The sequence below is a fragment of the Telopea speciosissima genome, chromosome 1 (genome assembly GCF_018873765.1).
Source record: "Telopea speciosissima isolate NSW1024214 ecotype Mountain lineage chromosome 1, Tspe_v1, whole genome shotgun sequence".
In the NCBI taxonomy this organism is placed as follows: domain Eukaryota; kingdom Viridiplantae; phylum Streptophyta; class Magnoliopsida; order Proteales; family Proteaceae; genus Telopea; species Telopea speciosissima.
In genome coordinates, this window is record NC_057916.1 from 28,933,215 (window position 1) to 28,952,920 (window position 19,706).

At 41.0% G+C, this 19,706-nt stretch overlaps 1 protein-coding gene across 1 annotated transcript in view; it reads right to left on the reverse strand.

Moving 5' to 3' along the window:
* Window positions 1-19,706, reverse strand: part of LOC122649045 (serine/threonine-protein kinase CTR1-like) — a 59,737-nt gene that overhangs the window by 30,316 nt on the left and 9,715 nt on the right. The window contains exons 5-7 of the mRNA XM_043842399.1: window positions 13,561-13,769; window positions 12,148-12,561; window positions 11,965-12,005 (exon numbers count right to left, since the gene is read on the reverse strand). Coding sequence (XP_043698334.1) covers window positions 11,965-12,005; window positions 12,148-12,561; window positions 13,561-13,769 — 664 coding nt within the window. The remainder of the gene's footprint in view (window positions 1-11,964; window positions 12,006-12,147; window positions 12,562-13,560; window positions 13,770-19,706) is intronic.

A 19,706-nucleotide genomic window follows, 5' to 3' on the forward strand; every position in this document is an offset into this window, starting at 1 on the left:
ATACGTCCATTATCCATAGCTGATGGGAATTCTCAAGTGGTATCATCTAATGATACTAATTTTGCTTCTTCATCTGGCACTAGTTAATCAGTTGTTGTGTCTCGTGTCGTGATGACTATCACCAGTTGTTGAAACGTGAGACTCAAGTCACCCAGCTCTTCATCCACTGCAACATTAGCCCATACAGGTTGCACTTCTCACTTCTTCCTCTCCTGCCACTTTGGTTATTGATTCAGACACTTCATCTCTTATGATTGATAAGTCGAATGTGTTTTCTTCCTTCCAGAAATCTTGTCATCCCTCTCGAGTCATCCTTAATGATGGCTCTTTTACCCAATTTTTGTTCATGGTGTAGTTTTTATGGGTGGATAAAAAATTATATTAAACAGAAAAAACCAAAATTACAAAAGAAAGCCAAGAAGGCAAAGCAATGGGAGAAACAACCCCCCCAGCAATTAAAGCAAACTACAATCAAGATTTGATAAAAGGTGAAAAGAAATTAACTACAAAATCCCGGTTGACTCTAATCTAAAAAAAAGTAGGTGTGGCACCAAAGCTGTAGCTGACTTGGCCCCAGTGGATGAGGGTCCATTTTCATCCAAACTTGCGGCTCACCTGTCCTAGTCAATGAGGGTCCCTCTTCTCAAACAAAGGACACAGATCAACAGTTTGACAATCTGTTGATTTCGAACCTTATAACCTTGATGCCTCTATTGATCGGCTTAAGCTCGCTTCGTTGCTAAGGGATACACTCAGACATATGGGGATGACTACTTTGAGATATTTTTTCCTGTGGCCGTCTGAATTTTGTTGTTGTCCTTATTTCTTTGGCCGTTAACCTTGACTGTCCCTTATTCCAGCTTGATATCAAAAATGCATTTCTGTAAGGTGATTTACTTGAAGATGGATATGTTGCTCTAGAGGAGAATGCACAAAAAGTAACGTAAGCTTAGAAAAAAGCAATTTATAGTTTGAAGCAGTCACCAAGAGCTTGGTTTGTTAAATTTAGCAAAGTTGTTACTAGTTATAGGTTCACAGTTGACACAGTGCTACTATGACCACTTCATGTTTGTTCCTCGCCAGGGTTCCAAGGTGATAGTATTGGTTGTTTATTTTGATGATATTATCCTCTGTGGTAATGATTTATTTAGTATTGAAGGTGTCAAGGCTTACTTACATCAACACTTTCAAAGAAAATCTGTGATGTAGATCGAAGCATGAAGAAGAGAGTCGTCAGGAATTACTGTTCACATGAACAGTGTCACAATCCACATATTGCCTTGATGGTAATCCTTCTAGAAGACCCAAGTTGAAGACTTAAACATTGTTCACGTCATTGTTCATAGGAACAGTGTCAAAGCCAAAATTTGCCTTGTTTGGGATTGATTTTTAGAAGATCTTGTGGGCCCATCAAGTGGAGGAAGATTCTATTCTAATGCTGTCATAGTTTAGTTTCTATTTTCATATTTAGAAAGTAGGCTTAAGTTTCTATTTCCTTAAGTTTCTCATTTTTTAGCTTCTAATTTGGTTGTCTTTGCATGTTTAGAAGGCTGAGTTATAAAGCCTTTAGGAGTCTCTATTTCCATTAGTTACTATTTTCATTAGTTTCTATTTTCCAAACAGTTGCTGAGTTTTACTTTCTATTTTTGTAACCTAGCCTCAGTCTATAAAAGGCAACTATTGTAATTGATTGACACAGAATTAATGAATGACATTTTGAGGCATTCTTGCACTCGATTGTGGGAGTAAAACCCCTGTTCAACAGCTGGGATAGCTGTGGGTGAGAGACCCAGGGCTGAGGAAGCCCATCCCCTACCCCCTTTCTCCTATCTTCTTCTCCTTTCTCCTCCTCCCTTCCCTGCTTGATTTCCCTTACGGCTGCTGCCATTGTAAGATTGCTGCAAGTGCTGTAAAGACTCTGGAGTCTGGAAGATCAGAATCAAGTCCCAATCAAGTCCAGATCTATTGCTGTTGCATCAATTCGAAGGGAGACTTGAATACCTTGCGGCTCTGCTGTTCTGTCCAGGTATTGTTGCAGATTTCAGGCTGGGATATCTCCCCAACCAACCACTGAAATAATCACACCATCAAAGGCTACATTCGACCCCTGACTTGAGGCCCAGATTCTCACTGTTGGCTTGCAGACCCTAACCTTCTAATTTAGGAACTCCTTCACAACTCACAGGTTAGCCATTGGAACTGGCTGAAATTTTCAGCAGAGATTCCCCTCTGTCCCTGCTCCACTCTATCCAAGTGTGGGTCTCTTCCCATTGTTGGCTTGGTTTCTACACACCCATCAGCAATTTCTAATTTTGAAAACCTACTTCTGTTGTGCTTCTGCCCATTGAATGTATTCTCAGATTTGTCTATTTACTTCCCTACCTAAAGCCTGAGTGTTCTCACTGAGTTTATTGGAGTTTGAAGGTTAAGTATTAGGACTGTAAACCCTAGTTTGCAGTCTTATTAATTTGTTGATCTTCTGTCTGAGTCCGGAATGTTAGGTTCTAAACTTGTTGATACCTCTATGGATCTTCATCAGAAACTTGGGGCATGTGACGATAAGGAGTTTGCAAACAAACATCAATATAGAAAATTAGTTAGTAAACTCATCCATGTTAATGTAACCAGGCCATATCATTTGCAGTTGGTATTATAAGTCAGTTCATGGGAAAACCAAAGCAGGCAGACCAGGAGGCAACATGTCTGATTTGAGATACCTAAAGGGTACTCCAGGAAAGGCCTCATCTATAAATCTGATAACCATGTTGATCTAGTTGGTTATTCTGATGCTGATTGGACAGGTGTTGAAGGTGATAGGTCAAACACTAGTTATTGTATGTTTGTTGGAGGTAATCTTGTTACCTGGAGGAGTAATAAACAAACTACAGTAGCTAGGTCAAGTGATGAAGCTGAGTTTAGAGCCATGACTCATACTGCAGCTTAATTAATGTTGTTAAAATTGCTTCTTCAGGAACTCGGTTTTCCAATCAACAAGCTAATTGACATGAATTGTGATAATCAGACAGCTATTTATATTGCTAGTAATCCAGTCTTTCATGAACAGACCAAGCATGTTGATGTTGTGAAGCGGAAATTGGTCTCCACTCTGTTTGTCAGTTCTGCTAATCAACTCAGTGACTTGTTTCGAAATGTTCTTTCAAGGTTGTTTGTTCCAAGTTGGGCATGGAAGATGTTTATGCTCTAGCTTGAGGGGGAGTGTTAAAGTTATTATACTCCAGGGGGAACACCTAATCGACCAGCTAATGATGCAGGAACAAATACTGGAACTGCAAAACTTTCTAACCATAAAGGACCATAACCCAGTGTAACTCTTGCTTGGGTCGATCTAAGACAGTCCTCTAACCTTTGGCATGTTTGCACGAAGGGGCCACACTTGAGTCTAAAAACTTGAACCCACATATTAACGTTGCCAGCCAAATCTTTTTCGCATTGTACCACGTGATAGACCCTTCCAAACCTTACTAAAGAACCAAACTAAATTGCTGGAAATAAGTCAGAAATGACTTCATCAAAAGCAAAAGCAAGTTCATGAAAGAAATACATGCCTACTGGCACTAGGAAAGGTTGATTCTTGACATGGAATTTTAAGCATTTTTGAAAAGCTATATTTGGAGGCAAAAATATTATTGAAAAAGCAACAACATAGAATCAGAAACAAGCAATGATGGAGCCTTCTTTTAATTTTATTTTTGGGGAGGGGGAGGAGGGTGCAAGCTACAGTGTAATAGATCCTCTATTGCATCCTAAATATGGTTTTCCATGTCGCATCTCAAAAATATTCTGATAAAAAAATTTGCTTCAATAAATGCATTGGGTAGTGTATTCACTTGAAATACCTTTTTCCTACCTAGTGAATAGAGATGGAGCAGCTTAACATTAGAGGGCGCATAAACATTCTATGCTCTATGGTGAAGCTTTTGGGAAGTAAATAGAATGCCTATTGAAGCTTAAAGGTTTATAGTTCATAGACAAGATTTTCTTTTTCTTTTGACAAATAACAGATTTTATTGCTCACCGGAAATACTAAAGACTACAACCATGAAATGGAACATACAAATACAACAGCAGAAAAATACAGGCCAAATACACGATTGATTACTGCCCCAAATTCCTCTCTAACTAACTCATCCACCAGAGTATCACTAAATCTAGCTCTCCACCAAAATAAGAAATTCCTAGCTTGGATAAGGGATCTAGCCTGCCTGACCAAAGTGAATTATATCCAAGAATACTAGCGACTGTGATTATGTCTTTTACCACCCTCTCCTTTAGGGGAGCTGGGGGAGCAGAGGAAGTGGGTGAAAGGGAGGGAGAAAATTGAAATCACAACTCTTAAGATCTCATGTTTGGGTTGGGTTTCTATGAGTTACACGCATAATTTTCAAATCCTTAAGAGTTTTGGGGGGGGGGGGGGGGGGGGGGGGAGGTGTTGCTCCACCCGTCCACCCGTCCTTAGGTTTACCCTAGCACACAGAATATTCCAACTGCTGTGCTCAGAATTATAGCCTGGTCTAATTCAGTAACTAGATCCTAATTCCTGGCTCATATTTGAGGCTACTCAGTGATTTCCAATTCAGGATTTTGTTATGGGACAAGCTCCAAGAATGTCGTTTGAGACGGTATGGCCATGTTCAACACCAGCCTGAGGATGCCTCGGTACGGAGGAGTGATCTGATCCCGATTGAAGGAGCTAGAAGAGCTAGGGGCAGGCCTAAAATGACCATAGGCGAGGTTGTGAGGAATGACAAAAGTAGTCTGGGTCTTGTACCAAGTATTACCTCGGATAGAACCTATTGGAGGGCAAGGATCCATGTTGCTGACCTGATCTAGCTGAGATTTTCCCAACTCACTGGGCTAGTGGATTGTGCCTCTTTCCTCTTACTTTCTTTTCTCATTTCGCATTTCTCATCTCTTTTGTCTTCATATTTTTGTTCCTCTTACTTTCAGTCAATTTTTCCTACTTTGTTTTGCAAGGATCCATGTAGCTGACCCCATTCAGTTGGGATAAGGCTGAGTTTGTTGTTGGTCTTATTATGGGACACCCACTAAGGTTATCTACAAAATTGAACCCAGCATCAAATATCTGCTACATTGCGGCTCTAATGTGGCTAAAATTTTGTGTACAGGTTGACCCGAAGGTCCCCTGACCACATGCCACATTTCAGACCAGTCAGAGTTGGCCACCTGGAGGAACAAACTACTACAAAATCCAGGACCACGAAGAGGGTGCATGGACATACATGGGGAGGCAATGGTTATGCCACTACATAGGAGGGTAAATAGTTAAACTTGAAGCTGAAATTTGACACATGGCCAATCCAAACTTTGACCTGTCAATCCAACTGCCGGAATCAACAGCATCATCCTGGAAGCAAGGTACTAAAACTCGGGTCTCAGTACCAACTCGGCCCTTGGAAAAACCGAGTGGAGTCGAGATCTCGCCGAGTTGGTGCATTTTTTTTTTTCCGACTCGAAGCCTCAACTCGGTGGGTTTTAGACCTAGTTTGGGTCTGAAACTTGGTATTCAGCCTATTTGAGGCCATTTAAACACAATGGCACTATTAGATTTTGCAAAAAAAAGGTCCAAATATGAGTTTCAATTCGGATCATAGGTTGATAGGCGATGACGTACTAAAATACCCTACTCTACACATAATTTAGTAATAGAAAGCAAGCAAAACATTCAATTAATAGCTAAACAACTTAAATAAGAATTAGAAATGTTAAAGTGATACATCAAACTGTTTAACAGTGTTACAACTATCATCACATAAAATGACTTTGAATCAAGTATTCAGTCCCCGCTAGTGTCACATAGTCTTCCCATGACAAAGTGTTGCTGTAATGTTGCATATAGTGCTCCACAGCAAGCATATAAGAGTTCTGTCGAGTTAGGTAAGTAAATACATAGTAGATGGGTCATTTCCATGGGTCAACCCAAGATCTCGACCCGAGATCCGAGATCTCGCCGAGATATGTCGAGTTCTGTCGAGTTATGTAAGTAAATACATAGTAGAAGGGTCATTTCCATGGGTCAACCCGAGATCTCGGCAAGATATTGCACTTTTATGTACCATATGCCATCTTGTCTCGGTTTCTCAGAAAACCAAGAAACTCGCCGAGTCGAGACGAGTTTTAGAACTATGCCTGGAGGTAGTGGCATTTGACGTCAGGTGCAATTTCAAAAGATCATCCACCAAGGTGATCCATAAGGGTTTCCTTAAATTTAGGTGCAGCCATAAATAATTTGAAGCTGGGATTAACAAGGTTCTCATCTTCTAGGTTATCATACAAATTAATACAAGCTTTCAGTTGAAAATATTACATAAATGACAATCGAATCAACGATCATGTCTCCAATTGATCTTTGAGATGTATCCGTTCATAACCCTTTGTGTTTAATATATTTTGTTGTTGTCAATCAAAAGCATCTGTCACACATCACTGACATAACTGTTTGCTATCATGTGGTCCTCGTTTTCATCCAAAAAAATTTATGGGGCCCTCGTTTTTTTATCCCAAACACCTTGAATATACAAATTAGATATAAACCATAAGATGGAAGAAGGAATGTAATCCTTAGACTATCAAAGCAAGCATCAAGAAGGAATGGGCTCTCAAAGAAAAGAAAAAAAAAAAAAGTCTGTCTTTTCAAAAGGTTCTGGATAAGTGTAGCAACCACCAATTAAATGCCTCCGTCTTCTCCTTCCCATTAAAAGACCGGTCACTTTCTCAATTATAAAAAGATCCCCATTTCTCAACACCTTTTTTCTCCCCCAATAACCCACCCCCAAAATCTCTTCATAGAAATTAATGTTTTAGATCTTATGTTTTATAACAAGAATGTTACCAAATTCAGAAGGTAACTAAATCCCCCCAATTCCCTATCAGAGTTTTGCCAATCTCAAGCCTGGTCAAAAAAAGGTTCAAGGTTGCCGGCCAGTGTGAAACACTAGTAAAAATATTGTGTGATGAAGAATCCTGCAATTTGATATTTCACCCCTATGAAGTTATGTTGGGCTGAGTATGCCGCCAAATAGAGTGGAATTTAAATAGCAGTCCTAAATACAATCCAAGTAATTGGATGGGGCTTTTTGCTTGGCTTGATTTAAATCTTGATCCCCCTGAAGCATATCGGCTGCAATCTCAATTGACCTTTCCACTCTCTTAACTAATTAAAAATAAATACTAAATAAATATCACAATGTCCACCTAACGCTCATTGAACATTATGAAACATTAAATTACGGATGATTCCATCTACGAACCCCTCAAGTAATTGACAGTTAACCAAATCCCATCTCTCTACAAGTAGATTAAATGAAAGCAGAAGAATGGACCTCATGATGCAGAAGCCGAAACCATGATTAATTTGGCTGTTCGTTGATTTTTCGTTGGAGCCTTTTTATTTGTTTGTTCTTTTTAGCCTAGGGTTAAAACAGTCTTTTTCATGGTTTATCTTCTTAGTTCCCCTCCAGGATTTTAGAGGGATTAGTATTTTATTTTATTTGTTTTAGTTGTTTACACTTATACTCCTATTTAGAGTATAAGTCTATTCTATGTTTTATAATTAGGATTCAGATTAGGAATCCCAACTCCTAATCTGATTAGGATTGCTTTAGATTGATTATTTGTAAGGCCTTTAGGCCCCCCTTTATTATTATAAATAGTAGAATCGTGGGAGGCTCCCCCACCTATTATGTTTGAAATTTTGTTTCTTCTTGCTGCTGCTTCTCTGTCTTGTGTGTCATATCAAGACCCCTCGTGAGTAATATCAAGGGCTAGGGCTGGAGTAATCCGGCGACTCCTTGCATCTTGCAGATCGGGAGGTTCGTCTTCTTCTTCCTTCAAGTTCTTCAAGGTTGCTGCTGCTGAAATTCTGCAATTCCAGTAAGAGTTACAATTTCCTGCAACTTTATCATCTCTTCTTCTTATTTCCATCTAACCTAATCGACTTCCCCAAACCCTAGCTTCATCTACATTCATCACAGCCCTATTCCCTCATCAGATTACACTCAAAACCTAACCACAGGTCCATCACAGTAACCCTCCCACTCGATCTCAGTTGCAGCCTCACCTATCCACTACAAACCCTAAATCCCTCCCTCAACATAAAAACCCAGAAACCCTAAGATCTGCCTAGACCTAACCAGCCATCAAAACCCCACCAAAGTCCAGCCGAACCACCCCCTCCCTGCTAGGAAAACTCGACCTAAAGCCCAGCCCCTAAATCTGCTCCTAAACCCTAGTTTCAGCTTAGATCCTAAATCTGAAAACCCAAAACCCTAACCCTAATATTTCTGAATTTCTATTTCTTATTCAAACCTCATTAAAACCTATTCTAATAGACTCCTAAAATTCTGCAGACCATTACCCAATAAAACCCTAACTCAATCTCCCATTCCTAACCCTAATTTTGCCCTAGTTACCCTAAACTGCCCATTCGGCCAACCCTAAAACAGAACCTGGTCCTAAGTGAGATTTATTTCACCTAGGCTACATCAAATTGGTATCAGAGCCATGGCTGAACATGGCAGCCCTGCTATGGATCCCACACGACCACCCCAACCTGATTCCCTTGCTGCAATCATGGCTATGCTGCAGAAGATCTCAACAGACCAGCAAGTTCTTGGTGATCGAATGACAACAATAGAACAAAGGCAAGCTGTGCCTCTTGTAAGCAACCCTCTATATGTAGAGGAAGACAGATTCCAAGTTCATTCTGAAGTACATGGAACTCTGGGAAGGGATGAATATCATAGAAGTCATCCCAGACGTCACAGGGACCACAGAGATCAGTCTAGACATGACCGAGACTACAGGGATCGACGTAGGTATGACAGAGATGACTACAGAGAAGACAGGGACAGAACTACTGAAGCACCTCGAAGACCTAACTTTGAGGAATATTTGAGGTCCTACTTCACTGGAGATGAAGCTACTAACCGGCGGTTCGATACACAGAAGGTCAAGCTAGAATTGAAAGAGTATGATGGGCATGGTGATCCACAAAAATTCTATGACTGGCTTGCTGCCCTAGATGACTACTTTGACTGGTATGATTTGCCTGAAGACCGAAAGATGAGACTGGCACGCACTAAACTAATTGGTTCTGCTCGAGAATGGTGGCGCAAGGCAGAGCGGGACATGGAACGTGAAGGTAAAGCACCTACCAACTGGGAGGATATGAAGTATGATTTGAAAGAGAAGTACTTACCAAGACACTACACCGCTCAGATGCAAGATCAATTCAACTCCCTTCGTCAAGGGAACATGACTGTATCCGAGTACATGCAAAAGTTTGACTCTCTCTCATCTCGCACTGACACAATAGAAAGTGCTACTCAGATGTTGTCCCGATTCCGGTTGGGATTGAGATCTGACATCCTCAGGGCTATTGGCGTTGTGGATGTTCTGGACGTCAAGGATTGTTTTGAGAAGGCATTGAAGGCTGAAGAATTATTGGTTGGGAATAGAGGATTTGATTCTTCCACCGAGGGTCTGTCAAACTTTTTCAGCATTCAAGTCTACTACCACTAGTCACAATCGAATGGAAATTCTCTGCTGGTCCTACTCGATCAGGCTACTCACGGTAGTTCTTCCCGTCCTCCACGTGCTGATTATAAAGGTAAAGCTCCCATGGACAGCAATGAACCCCACAAGTGTTTCCATTGCAATGAACTTGGGCACTATGCCAAAGATTGCCCACAAAAGCATAGACCTGTTAATGTGGCTGCCAAGGCAGAGGAAACCTCTGAAGAGCACGATGAGCATGGCATATATGCACTACCCCCTGATAGTGATGAAGACTTAGACCGTCACCTTGAAGATCTAGATGGTGGTGCTCAAGGTGTCCATACAATTGCTCCAGTTCTCATGGATGATGTGGTTGATTGTGACAAGGTAATTGGGAACATTTCACAGGGAGACAGTATCAAGCAAGTTGCTGTTCTTGAAGAGGTGGGGCTGAATGAGAAGGTTATAAATATTGAAGACCCTTTGGAGGTTGAACACATTGATTTTGTGATGCCCCCTTGGTTCTTCGAAGAGAAGGCCCCACGACTTGAAGACCATATTCCCACTGTTATAACTTCAACAGAATTCTGCGAGGGAAGTGTTGAAGCTGCTGCCCACATGTTACTTCCTCCTCCTCATCACAAGGTTCGTGGACGAGTTTCTTCACACAAGCATGGTACGTGGACTCCCATTCATGAAGTCAACAAGCTCAGCCCCAAGTTGCCAGAGCGTTGCATGGATTTCACCCATTCATCGGAGATGAATGTTTCTAAGTCGGGGAGAGTTGATGCAGAAGCCGAAACCATGATTAATTTGGCTGTTCGTTGATTTTTCGTTGGAGCCTTTTTATTTGTTTGTTCTTTTTAGCCTAGGGTTAAAACAGTCTTTTTCATGGTTTATCTTCTTAGTTCCCCTCCAGGATTTTAGAGGGATTAGTATTTTATTTTATTTGTTTTAGTTGTTTACACTTATACTCCTATTTAGAGTATAAGTCTATTCTATGTTTTATAATTAGGATTCAGATTAGGAATCCCAACTCCTAATCTGATTAGGATTGCTTTAGATTGATTATTTGTAAGGCCTTTAGGTCCCCCTTTATTATTATAAATAGTAGAATCGTGGGAGGCTCCCCCACCTATTATGTTTGAAATTTTGTTTCTTCTTGCTGCTGCTTCTCTGTCTTGTGTGTCATATCAAGACCCCTCGTGAGTAATATCAAGGGCTAGGGCTGGAGTAATCCGGCGACTCCTTGCATCTTGCAGATCGGGAGGTTCGTCTTCTTCTTCCTTCAAGTTCTTCAAGGTTGCTGCTGCTGAAATTCTGCAATTCCAGTAAGAGTTACAATTTCCTGCAACTTTATCATCTCTTCTTCTTATTTCCATCTAACCTAATCGACTTCCCCAAACCCTAGCTTCATCTACATTCATCACAGCCCTATTCCCTCATCAGATTACACTCAAAACCTAACCACAGGTCCATCACAGTAACCCTCCCACTCGATCTCAGTTGCAGCCTCACCTATCCACTACAAACCCTAAATCCCTCCCTCAACATAAAAACCCAGAAACCCTAAGATCTGCCTAGACCTAACCAGCCATCAAAACCCCACCAAAGTCCAGCCGAACCACCCCCTCCCTGCTAGGAAAACTCGACCTAAAGCCCAGCCCCTAAATCTGCTCCTAAACCCTAGTTTCAGCTTAGATCCTAAATCTGAAAACCCAAAACCCTAACCCTAATATTTCTGAATTTCTATTTCTTATTCAAACCTCATTAAAACCTATTCTAATAGACTCCTAAAATTCTGCAGACCATTACCCAATAAAACCCTAACTCAATCTCCCATTCCTAACCCTAATTTTGCCCTAGTTACCCTAAACTGCCCATTCGGCCAACCCTAAAACAGAACCTGGTCCTAAGTGAGATTTATTTCACCTAGGCTACATCACCTCAACAAGAACAAAATTTTACACAAGGTTGGGCGTGTTTTTGGCTACTAAGATATTTTTATTTTACAAATGACCTCAGATCTCATCCAAGAACTGTATGCACCAGTCAATAGCTTGCATACGCCACTAAGTCCACAGCTAAAAGTGCCATGGAAATGTTCTGAGAGACTCCATGGAAGTAAGTTTCATGGCTAGCAAACATCTCCAATTATAATTAATTGCACAATAGCTACAATTTGAAATGCCAAATAAAAATGGCACATACAAGAACCACCCAATGAAAAGAGATTCTATGGAAGAAACCATAGTTGTCACGGTGTCTAGGCAACCTAAGGGGTTGAAGGGGGCCTCCTGAATGCAAGGTGACCAAGGCACCTGGACACCTAGGCGATGCCTTGACAACTATCGCAGAAACATTATCACTGGCAACAATAACATAGAATGCAGTAAAGTGTTGATAAATTCCAAGCAGAAAGCTTACCGAGCCATGCCAATCAGCACGATGGACAGTTCCAAAAGAACCTGAAATGTGTCAAGTCAGTCCCATATAAGTAAAGTCGACCACAAGATCATTCAAACACAATGGCATACATGCATAGCAATGGGAAATGACCTCATCACCAAAAACTTAATCATGTTTTCAGTCTCATGTTCTGAAAAATACCTGCTCCAATTCTCTCCTTTAAAACAAGTTCACTCCAAGGAATGTCCAAGTCTTCGACCTCAAGAGAAAGTTCAGTACTTGATTTACTAGGTACACTTCCCTCAGGGAATCTTAAATCTTTACTAGTATCAGCCCATTGGACGTCTCTATGCCTGTTAGGTGCAATTGGTTTTAGTTGGACAGAATCTTTGACAAATTGTTTTGGAATCATAACATTCTCCACGGGATTGCATAAATTTTGTACTTGGGATTCTCTATCATGTACATCCTGCCAATCAGCTCTTTGGGGCAGAGGTGATAAAAAACTCTCATCATTGTCATTTGTGACGGGGGAAACGTTACGATCCATGTTTGGCCTGTCAAAATGTTTATGGAACAGTGACTCCGCAGCATCTTCTTGATTAATAGCAGAACCTGTCATGATGTAAACAAATGAATTCAAAGTTGAGATCCCTACACCAGATAATTTGTGAGGGGTGCAATCAAAACTAATCAAGTGTCATTTGTTATATCAACACTAAGAGAAATCTTGTCTAATTGTCAAAAATTTTGCAGCATTCAGCAATCTTCTCACAAACCAAAAAGAACAATAGAACATTTTCATGATGTGCAGCAAAACAAAGACCATTCTTCATCACTGTTGCCCCACGAGATGAATTCAGAATAATTTCCGTGAACTGTACATGGCGTGTTACAGGTTGTGCTGGTAGCCTGGACAGATGAATCTTCAGGGGCATATGTTTAGAAGCTGTTAAAATGCCCATTAAAGAAAAAAAGGAAAAAAAAGAACAAGATTGCATGTTAAAATACGAAGAAGAATATGATTCTAAAGATTGACTTTCTACTAGCACAAAATCAAGTAAAGGATATGTGAAGAGCTTGATTGAGAACCAAGTAATTTTTATCAGAGCATAAATTTAATGATGGTTAAAAAAAAAAAAAGTAAAAGCCTTAACAGCTAAGAATGGACATGCCAACAAGGTGGAAAAACCCCTGTTACTGTTCGGCTAAGCTTGTAGGTAGCTTAATAAGTTAAACAAGCTGTCCAATATAAGTGGAAGTCTAGACAGAAACACAAATGATTGAATACCATTTTTTTTTTTTTTGGGGGGGGGGATGGAAGTGGAAGAAAAGAAAAGGAAATTTTTTTATAAGAAATGAAAATTAAAAAGATAAATATGAAACAGTTTCTACTGTCTCGAATTGAATCAGATAACATGATTTTAACATCTATAAGAATCAGTTTCCACACAGGCTACCTAAAAAAATGACATTCAATGGAAACTATAGATCTATTAAGGCTGAAGTATACATCAAAGACTTGTATTTTCCAAGAAATTAACAGAAAAAAGGCCTCAAAAGTTGCCACCAAAATGATTGCATGAAAGAAAGAGAAAGTAAATAAATAAGTACCCGCAGAAGCATCATCAAACACAAGATTAAGTGATTGACAGTCTGAGAAGTACTGTCTGGCCAACAGTCTGAAATCCTGAGTAGTTCCAACTGGTTTGAATTTTGGAAGACGCAATGGAGACGATATTGAGATTGTAGATGGACCATTAAGCAAGGAATCAGGCTCACCCAAGCATCCAGGCTTCTCGATCAAATCAACCAAATATTCCCTGCAAAGAAACAAATGTACTTGGTTGCACAACATGGAGGTTCTGGCATTTTTCAAGAATATCAAACTACAATGCATGCCAATAAGACTCTAAAATTACATTTAGTAGTGATTCAATCTGCAAATCAATGCATAAACATACTTAAATTAGAATGATATCCTACCTAGAAACGGCATTTGACTAACACATGTCCCTCAGTGTGCATCTTAAACAGTTAGATCCTCATAAGCCATACATCGAAACAGAATCTACCAAAGAAATGTTGTAATAAAAACAAATCGTAACCCTAGTTGTCAAGGCATTGCTTAGGTGACTTCTTGATGTAAATTGGCTGTCTAAAACCAGCCGCAGGTGTAGGGATTCTTCCCTACACCAACATTTAAAATCGTGGGCTGAGTTAGGATTTTAATTTGTTATTTTTTTAGTCAGTCTTTTATTGAATTGTAATTCTAATTGGGATTCCTAGTGCAAGTTTGAATCCTAGTTAGAAGTCCTAGTTAGTATTCCTAGTTCAGTTATGAGTCATAGTTAAGAGCTTGAATTCTGTCCAGCCATAAGGAAAAGAATTTTGCTTTGCAAATTGTCACTGTCCTGAGATAGGCTGTGAGGGTGAGATACCCAGGCTGAGATAGCCTTCACTGCCTCTCTCCATCGATCTGCATTCTAAGTGTTCAGGTTATTTTAGTTCTGTCCTAGCCGACAGCTTGAAGGTTCAATTCAACTACAGGGATTTCTGCAACTGGAGTCAAGATCAGCTTAATCAACAAGTAAGTACAGCACCCCAACCCCAAACCCTTCTTCTTCTAATCCTCTAAACCTAACCCTAACATTCCCCCACACTCGAACTTCATTCCCCTTACCCTAAACTCTGTCCAGACCAATAAACTCATAAAAATCCCATCTTTCTAGATTCGATCTTTCCCGCTCACTATAAGGGAAACTCGATTCTGGTTCCAGCCCTAGGTGACCACTTAAAACCCTAGATTCTCCTTCATTCCTCTTTCCTAAAACCCAGAAACCCAGAACCCTAATTCAGTATTCATCTTTGATACTCAACCTCCATAAAACATCTCAGGGCCTCCACTGGAAGACTTCCCTTCCCCAACCTAACCAAAACCAACATCAAACCCTAGATCCCATCTAACCCTAACCCTAATTTCAGAATTGCAGCCATTTTAACCTAGCCGATTCCTCCAACCCTTATCAGATCCTGGTTATTGGTTCTAGTTGGTATCCTAGCCATCTAGAATTACATTACTTCTTGTAGCCTTGACATCCAGGCCCCATCGAACGCCTTGGATCACCGAGATGCCATGACAACTATGCTCGGAACAGATTAGAAGCCAATCAATGCAGAACAGAATTCTAATTTTAATATGAAAATAGATCACTCCTTTCTTTTTTTTTTTTGTTCTTGAAAGGCCAAAAAGTATATCATTGATCCAAAAAGTCTGATGACTTTTCTAAATGAAATATTTAACCCTCGATAAATAACGGGCTTTTCCATCTGCACCTTGCTTAACCATCGTGTGAATTTCCCCAACTTTGACTTATTCCAAAACCCGTTACCTGCGCTTTTTCTTTTGTATCAAAGGAAGAGCCACGCCTCGCATAATCTAGGCTTTCGCTCACTCAATCCCAGGGAAGAGGCACACGCGCAACGAGAGAGCTCACTCGAGTTTTTGGATAATAGAAATGAACAATCTGCGATTGCCTCACTAAAAATAAAAAAGAAAAATACATAAAAAAAAGGCGCATGCAGGAGAGACGCAAAAGGTGTGGACCCCGGAACCCATTGAATCCGGGATTCCGCCCCGAATCTTGTGGCCAAGACACAATGGGAATAGCAGTACTAATATCATGGTTCGACCAACTTGACCCAATATTGGAACCCAGACCGAGACGAACTGGTTCTAAAAAGGATTTTTGGTCCAAAGGGGGTTGGTAGGAAATAATATTGTAATCTTTTATTTTATTTTGTTTATTTTAGAAAGTTGGGCAATGTAGGAGATAGTTTCCTTGTTTGAGCTAAGGTTTTTTAGTTTCCTAGTTGAGCAGGCTTCTATTTTCCACATATTTATACACATGTAATCGCAAAGTCAGAATTTCAGAGAATGAAGAGTTCAGTGAGAGTCACAGTTGCAGTAATGTGTGGAGCCAAGGTGGCTGTGTGATATCCCCCCCTTCCCCTTCTCTTCGATTCTAGTTTTCCCCTCCTCTCCTGTAAGCCCTCACTTTTCCTTCCTTTGTTTTCTTTCACTAAAAAGGGCGTACCCAGTGCACAAGGCTCCCGCCACTGCAGGGTCTGGGGAGGGTCATAATGTACGCAGCCTTACCACTGCTTTCGCAGAGAGGCTGTTTCCAGACTTGAACCCGTGACCACTTGGTCACAATGGAGCAACCTTTACCATTGCACCGAGGCCCGCCCTCCCTTTGTTTTCTTCCACTATTCTTCTTTATTTCTTTCCTTCCCCTCTAGTTTCTTCTTTCTTTTCTTCCCCTGCCCTACTTCCAGTGATACCTACAACCAGTCACAACTGGTCTTCGATCTCTCTTCCCTCTTCCGTCTTCCTTTCAACCTGGTTTTTGGGTGGAAGGAAGCCCTCCCCAGGCGACCAAACCCCTGGAATCGCAGCCCCTAATCCCTTCCCAATCGTGATAATCAAACCAAACTTCAGGGCTGGTCCTCTTGCTATCGCTGGACCTGAGTTGCAGAAACTGTAGTTCATATTTTGATCTCTGTTTTGGGTGGCCTTCAGTTGGAATCAATACGCCAGGGTATTATTAGCTCCCTTCCCCTAGAGTTTCAGCCCAATTGGAGTTTCCATTGATGAGTTTTCCCCGCCGAATCGTACTCCTCTGCCGCAGTGCCGCCCCTACCAATTGATAGGGCTGTCTTATCGGAGGTTGGAGAACACTTGGTGCCAAATTATTATTTGTCACCATATACCCCTCTATCCCAAAATATCCATCCCTTCCATCTTAAATTCTGTCTCTATCCTTATTTTATGTTGATGCCTAGTCTACCTCTTCTCTTTAAATATTAATTCCTTCTATCTCCCAGCCCCTATTCATCTACCAAGCAGCCCTCTCATATTCTGTTTACTCACAATTCTGTCACTCCCTTTTGTAAACTTTGAAATAATTATAGAATTACCATTGTCTTTCATCTTTTGGCTATTAGTCCATCGAGTGGGCCCATAAACGATCCGAACCAGGGTTTCCAAACCCCAAATTGCATCAACTCTATTTCCTTTCTTCTCCTGCAGTCATCCCTCCCCTCTTCAACAAAGCATCAAATAATTAATATAGTAGTATGCCCTAATTTGAGGCCTGCTTGTACTCTTAGGATTTTCAGTGGTTATCTCTTCCCTAGCTGAGGTTGGGGTTTGATTATTTATTGCTTAGTTGTTATTATCAGCTATTATAACTGCTGTTCAAAGTTTATAACTGTTAAAATAATGTAATTCTACCCGATAGGGGTATTTTTGGGTATTTCCCCCTAGCCGATTCCTAGTTAGTATTCCTAATTAGAATCAGCAAGGCGGAGTTTTCCTAGTTTGAGTCTGAATATTTGTAACTCTTTTTATTATAAATAAAGGGCTTGGTGATCCCTATTGATCACTCAAGCATCCAGTTCTAAGGGCTGTTTACATGGTATCAGAGCAAATTCTGATCTAAGAGCAGCTTTCTCAGTTTTTTCTGTTTTTTTTTTTACTTTCTCCTCCCCACGGTTTCTGGTTTTCTCTTCTCCACCACTCTCGGCTCTTCTCTCACATTCAGGGCAGCAACTATGAGGTGATCAGATGAAGATTTAGATGCTTCCCTCAATCTTACCTCATTGAAGACTGAAGATTATTGATGTGACCTAATTCTGCCGGAAGATCTCCTCCATCCTTGAAGATCGTGTTCTTCCTACACTTAAAGATCGATTTTTCCTTTTTTTGGAGATTGTTTTCTGCTATAATTGGTGCACACCTTTCCTGTTTGAATCCAGCCCTGCGATTTTTCTCCACAGACAAGTTTTTGACCTAATTTTTTATCAAATTAGGGTTTCTTATTGGCTCATCAGAAGGAGCTAATTTTTTAAGGACTTCTTCCCCACTACTAGAGGAGCACTCGATCCATTTTTCAGCCCATTCTGACAGCTGAAATTTCTGCAACTTCAAAACCCATCCTTCACACTCGATTCAGGTACTGCCCATCTAGGGTTTCCTACCTTCTGATCTGAAGTTACTGATTTCTGGAGGATTGCTTTATTACTATTCCAGAGGAACTCGATCAAGCTTGTGGCCTCTTTGCATCAGTTCTACTTACTTCTTCATCCTCTATAACTCTTGCGATTTGGGTTTTCTTAAAAACCCTAATTGAAGGTTCCCATGGCTGGTTCTGACATCTCTACTGGGTCGGATGGTCGAGTCAATTCTGGACTTGATGGACAATCTAGACAAGAGTATCTTCCCTTTGCTGCCTCCATCAAACTTGATGGAATTAATTATTTCATGTGGTCCAAATGAACTTATCTCATCACTGCTGGCCGTGGTCTCACTGGACCATAGTTGTCACGGCGGTTAGGCGACCCAAGGCGGTGGAGAGGGCCAAAGTTTAAGGCGACACCAACTAGGCGAACAAGGCGACACCAACTAGGCGAACAAGGCGCCTGGACGCCTGGACGCCTAGGGGTCGCCGCCGCCTTGACAACTATGCACCGGACACATTACAGGCACTGCAGTAAAGCCTTCTACTGATGGTCCTCTTCAGAATCGATGGATTTCTAATGACTCTCAAGTCATGTCTTTCCTTCTTAACTCTATGCAACCACATCTGGCCAGCGGCTATTTACTTCTAGACACTGCTGCCCAGATATGGCTGGCTGCGAAGGAAACTTATGGACAGGTTGGTAACAATGCTCAGGTTTATGAATTACGCAAGAAGATTCACGAAACCACTCAGAAGGACCTTTCCATCTCAAAGTATTATGCTGTCCTACGAAGTCTATGGCAACATCTGGATCACTACACTGATTACCAGCCCACTAATGCTACTGATATTGCTGCCTATCGCAAGCATGTTGACAAGATCAGGGTATATGACTTGCTGACTAGTTTGAATGTGGAATATGATCAGATTCGGGTTCAAGTTCTCAGCCGAATCCCTTTTCCTACTTTGGAACATTCCTATGCCTTAGTACATACTGAAGAAAATAGGCGGACTGCTATGTTGAACACTCCCACCACTAACCGATCAGCTCTACAAACTGCTGCCTCTGCTATTCCTATATCTGATGGGACCTCTACTACTAGTGACTCTTCTAAAGAAACTGTGAAGTGTGAGCACTGTAATAAGCCTTATCACACCAAGGCCACTTATTGGAAACTGCATGGTAAACTGGCTGACTTTGAAGCTAAGCGTGCTGCTCGTGGGAAATCGAAAAACAAAGCCAATCATACTGAGGCTGTCACCACTTCTCCTACTACTAACACTGGTCTATCCAAGGATGAACTTCAGGCATTGCATCGTATGTTACAGGCTTCCGCTGCCACTACTACATCGACTCCTGCCAACACTTCCACCACTTCAAGTTCAAAATTTTCCCATTCAGGTATTTCATTTGCTGGTCATTGTGCATCGGTAGTCTCCCCTCCTTGGATCATAGACTCCGGTACCACTGATCACATGACTAGCTCCTCCAGCTTATTTCATCGTTATTCTCCTACTTCTGGGAAGGACAAAGTTCGAGTGGCTAATGGTTCTCTCTCCTCTGCCTCCGGGCTATAACTTTATCTTTTGTTTTACATATACCTAATTTTACCACTAATCTTCTATCCATTAGTAGTCTTACCCGAGACCTAAATTGCAAAGTAACTTTTTTTTCCTTCACACTGTGTTTTTCAGGATCTGGCAACGAAGACGATTGGATGTGGTAAAGTACATGGT